Genomic DNA, 16,114 nt, shown 5'->3' with positions numbered 1-16,114 from the left:
AGCTATGAACACTTCAGCAACTACAAGGACCCTGAAGTTTGATGATGTCAGCAGTAGTTTAATGAATGAGGAGCTGTGACGCAAGTCAATTGCGGAAAACCAGGGAGGAGAGGCTCTAGCTCTAGCTGATCGTGGTAAGAGAATGGATCAAGGCCAGCAAGGGCAATCAAGATCGAGAGGCCAATCAAAATCAAGGAGGGGCAGAATCATCTGATTTCATTGTGGCAAACCCGGGCACATGAAGAAAGAATGTCGATTTTGGAAGAAAGGACAAAAGGATCAGAGACCGTCTAGTACAAATCACAAGTGATCTAGCACAAATGAAGGTGAGACTACTACTGTAGCCACATATGGTGATGTGTTGTTTACTATTTCAGTAGAGGATGCATGTGTATATACATCTAGTAGTAGCTTTGACTGGATCTTTGACTCTATGGCATCTCACCATGTAACCCCATGCAAAGATAGTTTTGTTTCATATAATCCTAGTGATTATGGTAGAGTGCATTTGGGAAATAATTATTTTTGCAGTATTGTTGGAGTGGGAGATGTCCAGATCAAGATGAAAGAAGGACAAGATATATTGTTGAAACAAGTCAGGCATGTACCAGAAATTCGCATGATTTTAATCTATATGGGACGACTGGATGATGAAGGCTATTCCACAAGCTTTAGAAAAAGGAGGTTGGAAAATTAGCAAAGGAGCATTGGTCGTGGCCAAAGGACCCAAGACATGAACATTATACACATTGAAGAAACTAATAGGAAAATCAGATTTGGCTGTTGTCACAAAAGAAGGAAATTCAGCAGATTTGTGGCATAAGCATTTGGGTCACATGAGCGAGAAGGGTTTAAAAATCCTTGTTGGTAAAAATTTATTGCCAAGTTTGAAATCCTACAATCTTGATCTTTGTGAGCATTGTATATATGGTAGACAAAGAAGGGTTTCATTCCTTAGAGGTGGCCATGACATAAAGAAAAATTTGTTAGAATTGGTACACTCAGATGTGTTTGGGCCTGTTAACATCAAATCATTAGGAGGATCATCATATTTTGTAACATTTATAGATGATGCATCCAGGAAGGTTTGGGCATATCCTATGAAAAATAAAAGTGAAGTGTTTGGAATATTTAAAAAATTCCATGTTGCTATTGAAAGAGAGACTAACAAATTGCTGAAGTGTTTAAGAACAGATAATGGTGGAGACTTATGCTCAAATGCATTTAAGGAATATTGTAACAGGTTTGGCATAAAGCATGAGAAGATTGTGCCTGGTACTCCTCAACAGAATGGTGTCGTAGAAAGGATGAATCGCACCATTATGGAAAAGGTGCGAAGTATGTTGCCAATTCTGGTTCGGAGAAGAATTTTTGGGCTGAAGCAGTCAGGACCGCTTGCTACCTCATAAATAGATCTCCAACTACAGCCTTGGATGGCGGTATCCCTAAAGAAGTTTGGACTGGTAAGAATTTGAATTATTCTCACTTGAAAATATTTGGATGTGAAGCATTCGTACATATTCCCAAATAAAATAGAACTAAGCTAGATGAAAAATCTATGAAATGCATATTTCTGGGATATGCGGAAGAAGATTTTTGTTATTGTCTATGGGATCCACTCAAACATAAAATTATTAGAAGCAGGGATGTTATATTTAATGAGTCAGAAATGTTCAAGAGGACTGTAGGTGAGTTGGAGGTCAAGAAGGTTATTGATAGGTTTGAAGAGCAGCAGGAAAAATACCATCAATACAAGAAAATGAACAACAAATTCAGGAGCATGAAGAACAACAAGTGGAAAATGATGAACAACAAGAAGAAGGAATCTTGCAGGAACCTTTACAGGAGATTCAATCTGATAATGCACAACCACAGTTGGTTCGCAGATCTTCTAGGCCTCATAAGCCTTCACAAAGGTATCCTCCTTCAAACTATATTTTGTTGACTGATGAAGGTGAATCTAATTGCTTTTAAGAAGCTTGTAAAGTCAAGCACAATAAAGAATAGAAGAAAGCAATGGAAGAAGAAATGAACTCTTTGTAGGAAATAAAACTTGGGAGTTGGTAAACCTCCCAAAAGGTAGAAAGGCTCTACAAAAAAAATGTGTGTACAAGATTAAGCATGAAGGTGATGAAAAGAAGGAGAGGTATAAAGCAAGGTTGGTGGTGAAAGGTTTTGCCCAAAAAGAAGGTATTGACTTCAATGAAATGTTCTCACCTGTTGTTAAAATGTCATCCATTGGAGTCATTCTTGGTCTAGTTGCTGTTTTAGACCTAGAATGTGAATAGTTAGATGTAGAAACTGCATTCCTTCATGGTGAATTGGAGGAAGAAATTTATATGGAGCAGCCAGAAGGCTTCATAGAAAAAGGCAAAGAAGGCCTTGTTTGTAGGTTGAAAAAGAGTCTCTATGGGTTGAAACAGGCACCTCGACATTCATTCATGTTGGAACATGGTTTTCAAAGGTTGGAAGCTGACCATTGTTTCTATATCAAGAGGTATGATCCAGGAAAGTATATCATATTATTGTTATATGTGGATGACATGTTGATTGTTGGGCATGATAAGAATAAGATCAATAGGTTGAAGAAATATTTGGGTAGCAAATTTGCAATGAAGGATTTTGGACCAGCACAACAGATATTGGGCATGCGGATTATGCGTGACAGGAAAAAAAAAAGTTGTGGTTGTCACAAGAAAAATATATCAAGAAGGTGCTTGACAGGTTTAATATGAAGGATGCCAAGCCAGTTGGTACACCCCTTGCAGACCACTTCAAGCTGAATACTGAATTATGTCCTAGTAATGACAAAGAGAAAGAAGAAATGAGCAATATTCCTTATGCTTCAGCAGTTGGCAGTTTGATGTATGCCATGGTATGCACACGACCAGACATTGCATAGTCAGTGGGAGTAGTGAGTAGGTTCCTTGCCAATCCAGGCAAACAACATTGGCAAGCAGTAAAATGGATTTTAAGGTATCTCAAGAGTACTAGTCATTATTGTTTATGTTTTGGTCATGATAAAACTGTGCTTGAAGGATTTACAAATGCGGATATGGCTGGAGATATGGACACCAGAAAGTCCACCACAGGTTATTTGTATGCATTTGCGAGTGCAACAGTATCTTGGGTGTCAGGCTACAAAGAATAGTAGCCCTCTCTACAACAGAAGCATAGTACATAGCTGCAACAGAAGCTTGTAAAGAGATGTTTTGGATGCAGTGATTCCTAGGAGAGATAGGAAAAAAGCAGGACAAGTATGTGTTATATTGTGATAGTCAGAGTGCCATTCACTTGGCGAAAAACCCAACATTTCATTCAAAAACCAAGCACATTGACTTAAAGTACCGTTGGATCCAGCATGTGTTGGAAGAAGAACAGTTATCCTTGGAAAAGATCCATACAGATAAGAACCCTGCTGATATGCTTACTAAGATTCTACTACGAAATAAACATGAGTTATGTGGAGGCATGGTAGGACTCAATGTGACTTGATGACTCTTATTTGGCTTCAAGTGGGAGAATGTTAAGTGTGAAGCCAAATTCATGCAGGATTCTGGATTCTTCTACACCGCCAATAGTTTCTAGAATCACATGCAAGATTCTTCTTCTACACCGCTAATAGTTTCTAGAATCACATGCAAGATTCTAGATCCTTCTACACCGCTAGTAGTATCTAGAATCACGTGCAGGATTCTAGATCCTTTTACATTGCCATTAGTTTCTAGATCTCCATTCAGGATTCTAGATCCTTCTTCAGCCTCTATAAATTTGTAATTTCTCTGGCCAAGGAAAGCAAGCAAGCCAAGGCCCAAGCCTGTTATGTAATGCTAAGTGATTTCTGTTATCCAGTGATTGTTTTATCTATTTGTTTTTTCTGACTGAGTAATCTTGTTGTTTCTCCATTTGTGTGCCTCTGTGAATTATTCTCTGCTATTGCCGTGTCTCTATGAATTATTCTCTCCTATTGCCATCTAAGTCTCTCAGTCTGAATCCAACACAAACGTGATTATTATTCTAATAGTGCATGCTATTACTTCAACTCACTTAACTAGCATCCAAAAATACCTTAAATGTTAGGCTTTCAAACATACGAGTAATTTCTACGATAAAGGGAATTTGAAAGAGTACTAAATGATAATGAAGACGCTGTTACAAAACTATGGCAGGTTGTTAACATGCCAGCGGCCACTATCCAACACTACTTCCATCCAAACCTAAATATGATTCACACAAAGACTTCAGACCATAAATATCGATGGATGGTAATAAGAGAAGAACATACAAATAAATGGAAATTTTCACTTAAACTCACTTAACTAGCCTCCAAAAAGACATTAAACGTTACGCTTTCAAACATACCAGTAATTTTTATGATGAAGGGAATTTGAAAGAGTACTAATGATAATGAGGAAGCTATTACAAAACTATGGCACGTTTCTAACATGTCAACAGCCACTATCCAACACCACTTCCATTCAAAACCTAAATATGATTCAAACAAAGACTTCAAACCATAAACATCATTGGATGGTAATAAGCGAAGAACATACAAAAAAATGAAAATATTTATGCAAACATTGAAATCATATATTCCTTCAACAAATCTATCATTTGCACAATAGATTTGAAGATATGCTGTACTACTTTAGAAATAGCATTGGCCAAAATGTTCTTGTAACAGTGATTGTTGAATTCGAAAGCTCCAACTGGTTAAATAAAATACATAGAGAGACTAATCCACGACTCCTATGCTCATGCTAAGCAGCATAGCCTTAGAGGGAACTCCACGGGATTCATCAACGTTGAAGCCCGGAGATTAGATCTAAATTTCATTTTCGAGAAAAACGAAACAGAAAAGGTCGCCATAATCATATTGTTTTAATCTTCGCAGCAAATGCAGAAAGCCAGCTTGTACAATTTAGCAAAATAACTGTTTTAATCTTAGCAACAAACGCAGAAAGCCAGCTTGTACAATTTAGCTAAATAACTGTTTTAATTTTCACAACTGGCTATAATTTTTTATATAGTCAAAAACAGAAAAACATTTCATTTTAGAATATGAGGCTTTCAGAGACAATATGGAAAGTTATACAGATACGCTGGCAGCTAACTCTTGGGATAATTTATTTAGCGAGGAGTTTGTCCAGAAGCTGGGAGCATTTATTTTGAAGTTTCCCATAAAAAGGACGTTGAATACATCAAGCAGATGAAGAAGCAATCTGTCCCATATACTATCTTTACCCTGGTAAACTTTAAAATAATTTATTTCTTTCTTTCTTTCTTTAAAACAATCACAACTTTATGGGTTTTTAGATATGAAAGTGGATAATTTTTAATAAATTTACAACCCAACATTGAGCAATGAACCAAAAAATCTATCCATTTACATGAACGTTCCTCGGCGTTTGAAACTATACAATTTACATGAACGTTCCTCCTCGTGTGAAACTATAAAAACGAAATAATAGCACTCGAATTTTATTCAAAAAACTACTCTGCAACCGTTGAATTTAAATTGATGGCAAATTTCGACATATTTTGAAATCTATTGATTTACATTTATTTGCATGAAAGTTAAACTATAAAAACTAAATAAATGCACTTCAATCTTATGTGCAAGGACTGCTTTACAACTGTTAAAGTTAAATTGATGGCAGATTTCCAAATATTTTGGAATATGATAAATAAAATTAAGATAAAATTAACTTTACCCTTATTCATGAACTCCTAGAAAATTTCCGAAATCTACACTACATGGTTATTCATATATTCTATAAAATTTCTGAAATCTACAGTATAGAGTTATTCATATATTCTATAAAATTTCCGAAATGTACGATAGAGAATATATGTAAAAACAGCTCACAGCAACTCCTGTCATATGCCAGACGCTTCCATTAAACAGTTTATAAACCTGTCAGCAACATGAAAGTATTGCATGGCCAATCGTCAGCTCAGAGCTAATTCTCCGATCATACTTCCAAACACAATTGCGATTCCAAAACCCATTCCAGCTTCCCACGATTCCCACCAACGAACAAGAGTCTGCTCATGACTATGGTCAGGCTCACCTGATGCTTGATCGCTGCAGTTTCTCTTAAGCGGAGAACCGCACAGCTCCGGGTTACCAGAGAACGAGGTTACCCCAAATGTGTCCAAATGTCGTATATATGGAATCCTTCCTGATAGGTTGTTATTTGATAGGTTAAAAGCGCCAAGGAAGCTAAGCTTTGCAAGTGTAGCAGGTATTCTTCCCTCTAACTGGTTGCATGACATATCTAAACTTTCTAAATTTACCATTCTCCCAATTTCTTCTGGAATGTTTCCCGTAAGATGATTATGGGACAGATTCAAAGTCTGTAGACCCCGCAGATCTCCAATTTCCACGGGGATGTCACCAGAAAGGATGTTTGCCGAGAGATCTAGAGAAGTCACAGACGTGAGGAAGTATTTGTACTCCATTTCCTGACCCTTGTCAATCACGTGAACTATATCTTCATAGTACTGTCCATACCTCAGCTCAGGCTGTGCGGGTCTGTACTCGGGGAAATTTTTGTCGATCATTACTGATATGTTTGAAAGATGTGGCGGTATCGTACCTGACCGACGGTTCATTCCTAGATCAAGAATTTGGAGCTGCTGAAGGCATCCAATTTGGATGGGTATTCTACCTTCCAAATTGTTTGATCTGAGAACAAGTATGCGGAGTTCAGAGAGATCCACAATCCATTCGGGCACTTTGCCTGAGAGCTTGTTTCTGCTCAAATCCAAAATTTGTAATTTTTTACAATTTTGCAGAGACTCAGGAATATTTCCACTTAAACTGTTACTATTGATGTGCAGTACCTGAAGTTTCTTCAATTTTTCCAGTTCCTTCGGTATCGGTCCATGGAATTTATTACGTGCTAGATTCAATACCTTGAGAAAAGAGCAGTCACCTAATTGGGAGGGCAAGTTGCCAGATAACATGTTGACCGAAAGATCCAAGGCCTCTAGATGCTCTGTTTGCTCACAAATGCAAGAAGGAATTTGACCCTCTAGTTTATTTGAGGCTAAAGATAAGAAATTTGAAGCATGCAACATCGTGCAGAATTCTTGGGGGACTGAACCAGTAATGTTATTAACTGACAGATCAAGTTCCCAAGGAAAGGCAGCCACCGAACTTGATAGATGGCGAAGGCTGCCATTCAATTGATTACCTGCCAGCCCCACCTCCTTCAATGAGGTCGACGAGTTATACCACTGAGATGGTATTGGCCCTTCCAACTGATTGGACGCAAGGTCTATTTGCTCAAGCATGGGAAGATTCCACAACCATGAAGGAATTTGTCCCTTGAGGCCGTTCCTAGATAGAGCCAATGTCGTCATAGAATTTTGAGCCCTCAGGAAAAGAGGAAAGCTCTGTACTTCACAATAAGATAATCTCAACACATCTAACTGAAATGGTGTGTTCCAGTTGGAGGTGATATTGAAGGACAATTTGTTCTTGTACAGGTCAAGATGTTTTAGATTCTTCAGACTGTGAAAGTGTGTCTCTGAGATCGGTCCGCTCAAACTGTTGTGAGAAAGACTAATATTGGTCAGTTTGGACAACCATCCTAGGGAGATAGGGATTGATCCCGATAAAAGGTTGTAGCCCAGGTCTAGTACAGTAAGCGAGCGGAGAAGGCCTAATGAAGATGGAATCTTTCCCTTCAATTTGTTGTGCTTCAGATCTAGCTGAGCCAAGGCCGATAGTTTTCCTATAGAAGATGGCAAGGATCCCTTCAAACTATTGTTTTGCATATGGAAAAGGGTCAGGGTCTTCCACTGGCCCTGAAAAATCTGAGAAACATTGCCAGATATTCTATTGTTGTCCAAGTAAATTCTTTTTAGGCGAGGCATCTGAGAGAGTTCAAACGGAAGAGATCCGTTGAGACTTGAATTGGACATCTTCAAGGAAATCAAACTAGTCATATTGCTTAACCAACTGGGGAATTCACTGTGAAATGGGTTGCTATCAAGATGTAGAATTTCTATGGATGTAAGGTTTTGCAGTGAAGGGGGAATTGTTGGGTATTTTTAAATGGAGAAAATACCAAAACCAACAAAATATTCACCACAGAGACAATAATCTGTTTCTTCTGTCCAGGATCTTTTGCAGAGAACCTCTTTAAAAACAAAATGACTCAGATGACACCATTACACAGTCACAAAGCATTTCTATTAATTAAAAACAAACATTCTGTTACATATTTCTTCCTCTGTACAAAGAGGGAATAAAAAAAAAAACTCTGCTGCTCTCACAGATTTTCCACTGCTGTGGATATTACAAAACCAATTTAATGATGCTCATGTGTTTTTAACAATACCCATAACCATTACAGTCCTGTTTTCAAAAGACATCTCGCAATGCTGTGCGTTCTAAACATACCACAAAAAAAATACACAACGCGCAAGCACAATACACTGTTCTTCGTGAACAACACACAAAAAAAAAAAAAAATCACACACACCACCGTGCGCAGGCACCATACCCATAAAAACTAATTCACATCGGCCCCTTTTTTTTACTGCATATACATGCGGGCTCAACACAACGTTTTTATATATAAAACATACAAAAAAAATACAGCACGTAGCCTTTACTCTACAACGTATATAAAAAAACATATATAATAATATATGCCCATAACCATATTAAAAAGGCCTCCACCAAAAAACTACGAACAACATTAAATTCCATAAATTCTTCCATCCGGCGGTCAAACCAAAAACCATTACCGCACGCAAAAATGTGATTTGACGTGGGCCCGTGCACCTTCGGGAAATCGACGGCTGAGATCGGGCACCCTGATCACTTGGCTGATCCAACGAGGTTCGCACACCAACCTCGGGAAAAACAAACGGACTTTAGCGTCCGGGGAGAGCGGTTTTCGGCATCGTACAGGGGACGCGTGGCGCAGTTTGATTGTGTCGGGGCCCCTGCTACGGATACCGCCTTCTGCGAATGGTGGTGCGGGGAGACCGGGCGGTTTCGTTCTGGCGGTTTTGGGTGCAACGGTTTGGGAGTTGGTATGGCTGCTGAGTTGTCTGCCCATGTCCGCCTGCTGCCTGCAGTTGGAATTAACATTCCAACACTCCCCTTTAATTTCAACTTCTGGGCATTAGGACATACCCAAACACTTCCTCTTGTAGAGGGATTCCTCAGTACTGCTGTTACAAAGATATCATCCTCACATAGAGAGATTCACCAACTGCTTCTGATGCAGTTCACAAACAATCAAAGTTGTCTTCCTCTTAATAGAGGGATTCACCTGAAACTGTTCTTAAGAGCACCTTCCTCATGACAGAGGGATTCACCATAACAATGTGCTGAAGAGCACCTTCCTCATGACAGAGGGATTCACCATTACAATGTGCTGAAAAGCACCTTCCTCTTTAACAGAGGGTTTCACCAAATGACTGCTTCAAATGCAGTTCCAAAACAAACAATCATTGCACTGTTGTGTGTGCAAACTGATTACAATGTTCTTTTATGCTGCTGCATATTCTCTGCTGCACTGTTGTGCCATCTTCTTTACTGTGTCTACCCCACACTGCTGTGTCTACACTTGCACTGCTTGTGCACTTTTCAAAGACAAATACTCTGTCTTTTCTGGAACAATTACACTGTCCCAACTTACAAATTTACACTGCTGTGTGTAAACATTTCTTACACTCACTGCTGTTGCATATGTTGCATTTCAATTCAATGAACAACAAATTCATTACATTTACCTTTACTGCTGTAAGGAAAATTTCTTTTGCATGTGCTGCTGTCCATTACATCTCATTTCTTCAACAAAACTTTAATGCTGCTGCATCTTTCTTGTTTGCATTGCTGTGTGCTTCTCCTTCTTCACGATGGGAAAACTTTTCTTCAAGCTGCTGCTGTCCATACACTTGCTGTTGTGTTGCTGCTGCAATTTGCACTGCTGTGTGCACATACACTTGGCACTTCATTCTCCACGAAAAAAAAATTAACACGGGCTGCTGCCTTTTCTTATGCACCCTTGCTTCACACAATCTTCAGCTTCATTCATTTTATTTTCACAACGCACTGCTGTGCAATCCCTTTCAATTTTTTGCTGCCACACATTGTCATTCACACATGTGCATTAAAAATCTGTTGTCCCTGTTTTTCTTTATGCATTTCTTTGCATGCTGCATTGCATAAAAAAAAATACTACATTTTTCACTGTTGTGTAAAAAAAAATTCATTGCATTCTCAGCCACTAGCCATTTACGCTCTGCTGCGTTTTGCCTTCTTCTCATTTTCTTATCACTGCTTTGCATTTTCATTCCCAATACAAAACATTTTCCATCTGCTGTGTATTATACTCACTCTGCTGTGAGTATATTCTCTCACATTACATAGAAGGAAACTACCTTCCATTGCTATGCATTTCAATGCATGTGCTCCATAACAAAAAAAAAAATAAACTGTTGTTTTATGTTTTGTCCTCCCACTGTTGTGAGGGTTTCCTTGCCATGCATACTTTTCTTCTTGCGCTGCTGCTCTTTACATTTGAGCGCTGCCCCCATTTCTTTTCTGCTCTTATGGCAGATTTGATTTCATGTCTTTCCTTTATAAAAAGAAGTCTTCATTAAAGAATGACTGTTAAGACAGTTCAGCAACAAATATTACAAGCTCCCCTTTAATGTGTGCTTGTCTTCTTTTGGCAGACTCTTCTCAAAACAAATTTAGATCCACTGGGGAGTTCAAGGGGTTTTCAGGTTGCATTACCTTCTTTCTCCATACTTGTGTAACTTTCTTCTTTTGCATGGGTCTAGCTTGTGTAAGAACCCATGTCAAGTTACAATCTCGTGCCATATGCCCAATGTTATGACACTTGAAACATTCAACATTGTTCATGAATAACATTTCATGATTTCTTCTAAAATTGTTTCTTGGAGGTTGTCGGAGACCACAACATCTATCTTTATGAAATGCTCTACAGTCTTTTGCCATATGACCAAATTTTGAGCAAGCATAACAATAACCATAAAATGAACTTTGGTACCTGGGAGATGGAGGTTTTCTTGATGCACTTCTGAACCCTTGCTGCCTTGAGATCCTTTGATGATAACCATTTCCTCTTGCCTCTTTGACATCAGCTACATTTTTTCTTGGAGCTGGTTTTCTGTTTGGAGCAGGATTTCTTATATTGCAGTGTTCATTTTTCTCCTTGCATTTGCTGGAACTAGGAGCATCACACCTTCTTTCTGGCTTCTTCACATATCCTTTGCTTAAAGCATCTTCATCCTTGTTTGAGGGTTCAGCTACATACCCAAGTCCTGATTTATCAGATGGAGATCTGTGATAGCTGAGCATGTCATCCAAAGCTTGAGAGCTCTTCATCATTTTGTTCATCCCTTCAACCTTCTTCCTGAGGAGAACAATCTCTTCTTCCAATCTTTCACACTCATTATTCTTCTTTGAAGGCTGTTCCTTAGTTTCTTCTTTGCTACGAGTAGCTTCAGCTGCTACTATTTTGAAGGAGATAATATCTGACTTCATTTTGGAGATTTCTACTTGACTGCTCTCCATTTTCTTTTCAGCTCCTTGTGCCTGCTTCCTGGCTTCTTGTAGTTCAGACTTAAGGGAGGAGACCTCTACCTTGTACTGTCCAATCTCTTCCACAAGCTTATTCACTCTCATGTGCCTTTGTTCAAGTTGACTTGTCAAGGCATCTGCCTGCTTCTTTGCTTCATTCAGCTGATTTGTCATAGATATGACTTCTTCATGATGTTTCTTCTTGCATTGGTCAAGCTCCTTCTTAAGCTTGGCAAGCTCTTCATCCCTTTCTCTTACTTGAAGCTTTATGAGGTCAACCTTCCCATTTTCAGCTTCTATAATGGGTTCATAATTTTCTTCTTGACTCATTGTCATGGTCAGTGCTCCCTTTGCATGAAGGTCATGTAGTCTGTCCCATATATTCTTTGCTGATGTATATTTTCCTAGATTCCTCTTCACAGAATCAGGGAGTCCATCCAAGATAGTTTTTGCTGCTTGTGCATCATACTCCATGGATTCTTTATCCATCTTGCTGTCATCAATCACTGACTCCCAGACTTCAATCCCCTCAGACATTAGGAAAGCCCTCATCTTTATTTCCCATACATCAAAGTTTCCATCAAACTTTGGGGTTTCAAATAAAATGTATTCAAATAAATTGTCTTCTATTTTAATAGAGGAGGGAGACACATTTTTAACAGGTCTGGAGGCTTTCTTCTTTGACCTTGCCATTCTTATCTAGGCTTTAAATACTTGACTGTGTTTTCTTTAAATCACTGACTGTTTCTTCAACAGTAACACAAAGGAAAGCTTGAGGAATACCTTAACTCTTTTTGGCTGAGTCTTCACACTGCTGGAGAAGTTTGACTGCTGCAACAACACCTTCCTTCAGCTTCTTTGAGTCTTCAAAGAGCCTGGACTAGCTCTGTCACCATCAAAGAGCCTGGACTAGCTCTGATACCACTGTTGGGTATTTTTAAATGGAGAAAATACCAAAACCAACAAAATATTCACCACAGAGACAATACTATGTTTCTTCTGTCCAGGATCTTTTGCAGAGAACCTCTTTAAAAACAAAATGACTCAAATGACACCATTACACAGTCACAAAGCATTTCTATTAATTAAAAACAAACATTCTGTTACATATTTCTTCCTCTGTGCAAAGAGGGAATCAAAAAAAAAACTCTGCTGCTCTCACAGATTTTCCACTGCTGTGGATATTACAAAACCAATTTAATGATGCTCATGTGTTTTTAACAATACCCATAACCATTACAGTCCTGTTTTCAAAAGACATCTCGCACTGTTGTGCGTTCTAAACATAAAACAAAAAAAATACACAACGCGCAAGCACAATACACTGTTCTTCGTGAACAACACACAAAAAAAAAAAATCACGCACACCACCGTGCGCAGGCACCATACCCATAAAAATTAATTCACATCGGCCCCTTTTTTTTACTGCATATACATGCGGGCTCAACACAACGTTTTTATATATAAAACATACAAAAAAAATACAGCACGTAGCCTTTACTCTACAACGTATATAAAAAAACATATATAATAATATATGCCCATAACCATATTAAAAAGGCCTCCACCAAAAAACTACGAACAGCATTAAATTCCATAAATTCTTCCATCCGGCAGTCAAACCAAAAACCATTACCGCACGCAAAAATGTGATTTGACGTGGGCCCGTGCACCTTCGGGAAATCGACGGCTGAGATCGGGCGCCCTGATCACTTGGCTGATCCAACGAGGTTCGCACACCAACCTCAGGAAAAACAAATGGACTTTAGCGTCCGGGGAGAGCGGTTTTCGGCATCGTACAGGGGGCGCGTGGCGCAGTTTGATTGTGTCGGGGCCCCTGCTACGGATACCGCCTTCTGCGAATGGTGGTGCGGAGAGACCGGGCGGTTTCGTTCTGGTGGTTTTGGGTGCAGCGGTTTGGGCGTTGGTATGGCTGCTGAGTCAGTTGCCCACGTCCGCCTGCTGCCTGCAGTTGGAATTAACATTCCAACAGGAATGGCACCCGTCAGGCCACAGTTCGACAATGAAAGGTTCCTGAGCTGAGAAAGGCGACCTACCGACCATCCCCATACGGAAGACATCGCTGAGAGATCGACTCTGTCAAGGGAAAGGTGTTTCAAGGCTGTGAGATTTGTAAGCCATGAGTGGTCAGGACTTTCCAGCGTAAAAGCAGAGGAAGAGAGATCGAGTACTGTCAAGCTAGAGAGGTTTCCCAGCTGCCACGGAATGGTGCCTGAAAATCCCGCTTTAGAGAGGTTAAGGTATGTTAATTTCTTCAATAGGCCCAGCTCTTGGGGAATAGGTTGGTCCTTAAAATTATTGGAGCTGACATTCAAACTCTCCAAATCCCTTAATTTAGAAAGAGAGAATAGTGCAGGACGGAACTCACCATTCAGACTGCAATTATGCACATCCACACCAACCACATTACCGGTCCGTCCGTCGCAAGACACGCCATCCCACTCGCAACAGTTAATTGAAGCAATATTCCATGAAGCCAATCGTCCAACAGAATCATGTAGATGGTTTTTAAAATTCAAAAGAGATTGAATTTCTTGATTCAAACAGCCAGTGTTGCAGTAAACAAACTTCAATATAACCAAGAAAATTATGCAACAAATGAACACCTGGGTAACAAACTTAACAAGCTCTTTCGCATGATACCTGTCAGACGCCATTCTTGTTTCAAGGGTCTGCTTCTGCAGTGTTGCGGGCTGCCTATTTTCGACATCATAATCATTTTTTCTGGGCGCCGGGATGATGGGTCCTAAACTATCTGCTTTAACGACACTAATTAAGATTGTACTCTTTTATCCTTCGCGAAAAGTCACACACTTTTATTCTTCACGACTCTTTTATTGTTCACGAAAAAGGATATTAAAAAAAAATTGGCTTATTTATAAAAATAATAACAATCTTATAAATTAAGTCAGCCATATAAATTACATAAAGTTCACATAAACATTAATATATAATAAATATCACAATTTTTGCTTTTAAATAATTTAGTCTAAAGAGTATAGCCAAGAAAATAATGGAAATTGTATTGTACTGAACCCATTTCAACATTCACAATACAATTCAAATACTGGAGCATTCTGATTTTTTGAATTTCTTTTCCCCTTATTCCCACAAGAAATATGTCATACAAGCGAATTTGTGACATCCATAGACAACTCCCTAGACTCTTAAACATTCATATGGAAATCACTATATAATAAACATCAAAACATTTACTTTAAAACACCTTTGGCATTGCTAAAATAAAATAAAAATCATAAAATCTAACTAAATTATAATATTATTTGAATTTAAATTATTATTATTAATTATAAAAAGAATTAATATATTACTGTAAAACATATATATATGGCTAACAAACATTCATATAAGCAATACTATATAATAAACATTAAAACATTTACGTTAACTTATATTTCAGATTCCTAAAATAAAATAAAAATCATAAATTCTAATTAAATTATGTGATTCATATCATTAGTTTCAATCTCACTTCTTGACCCTTGTGAGCATCACCAATGAGTGCTAAGTGGACTATTCAAAAATCATGAGAAATTTAAGTGATCGTTGAGGCTATGTGATTCATTTCACTAGTTTCAATCCCACTTCTTCAACCTTGTGAGCAGAGGATGACCAATAAGTGCTAAGTGGACTATTCAAAAATCATGAGAAATTAGTTAGTTACGACTACCTCTCATGGAAATGGTCATAGATGAATGACTTACTTAAAGCAAGAAATGGTCATAGATGAATGACTTACTTAACGCTTTGTGGGAAACGGAAAACTAAGAACAAATGAAGAATTGATTCTTCAACATTTCTACACAGAGTGCACCACCCTGGCCCTTATTTTAGGCTCTTTTGGAGATTATCCCAAGTTGGCACTTTGTTTATAATGATACACCACATTAAAATCAGCATCTCAGCTAGGAATGTAAGGTTGCATAAGGGCTTCCATCACTATTCAAGGTTGATCACCCTTAATCTATCCTCAATATGATGACTATAACCTATTTTGTAGTGTAAATCTTGAATGGACTGTGTACCCAACATAACGTATATTCTCTGTCTCTAAGTCTAATATGCAACCTCTTTAGCACATCGATATAATCAACCCATATGCCAACATGATCATCACGAAGATTTAGTTGAGTTGTTGATTTCCAACGTGCTGACGAGAAGATATTTTGTGTTTCGTCCCTTATTTGGTGCAGATGAATGAAACCCTGGCCATTTAGAAGAGTCACAATTTCATTCAAAAGTTTGAAGATTTATGAACAGCCTGTCCAAGGGTCTAGCCCAATTCTCATTTTTTCTCTATTTCCCACTATCCACGGTAGGTTGCTTACAATGATATTAAAAGAGTCATTGACTGCTTTCCAGATTACTAATGAATTTGGTATCATTTTACCTTGTCTTCTAATCCAATCATCAAATGAGAGGGGGAAGATATATTTCCTTGTGACCACTCTTATCTATAGGCTATATGTAGATAGGAGCCTCTAACTAACA

At 38.4% G+C, this 16,114-nt stretch overlaps 1 protein-coding gene across 1 annotated transcript; it reads right to left on the bottom strand.

Annotated features, from left to right (window-relative positions):
• Positions 1-5,952: 5,952 nt before the first annotated feature.
• On the bottom strand, positions 5,953-14,259 carry LOC149215317 (receptor-like protein EIX2). Its single transcript, XM_089389694.1, has 3 exons — positions 13,382-14,259; positions 8,875-9,096; positions 5,953-7,999 (listed from the first exon to the last, which is right to left on the bottom strand). Exons 1-3 carry the CDS (start codon positions 14,257-14,259, stop codon positions 5,953-5,955), a joined length of 3,147 nt encoding a protein of 1,048 aa, XP_089245820.1.
• Between the last annotated feature and the right edge of the window lie 1,855 nt (positions 14,260-16,114).

This window comes from Pinus tabuliformis, chromosome 1_1 (genome assembly GCF_031772625.1).
Source record: "Pinus tabuliformis cultivar Carrire ecotype Pingquan chromosome 1_1, CPIR1, whole genome shotgun sequence".
In the NCBI taxonomy this organism is placed as follows: domain Eukaryota; kingdom Viridiplantae; phylum Streptophyta; class Pinopsida; order Pinales; family Pinaceae; genus Pinus; species Pinus tabuliformis.
The sequence above is the reverse complement of the archived record's forward strand: the minus strand, read 5'-3'. Positions and strand labels throughout refer to the sequence as shown.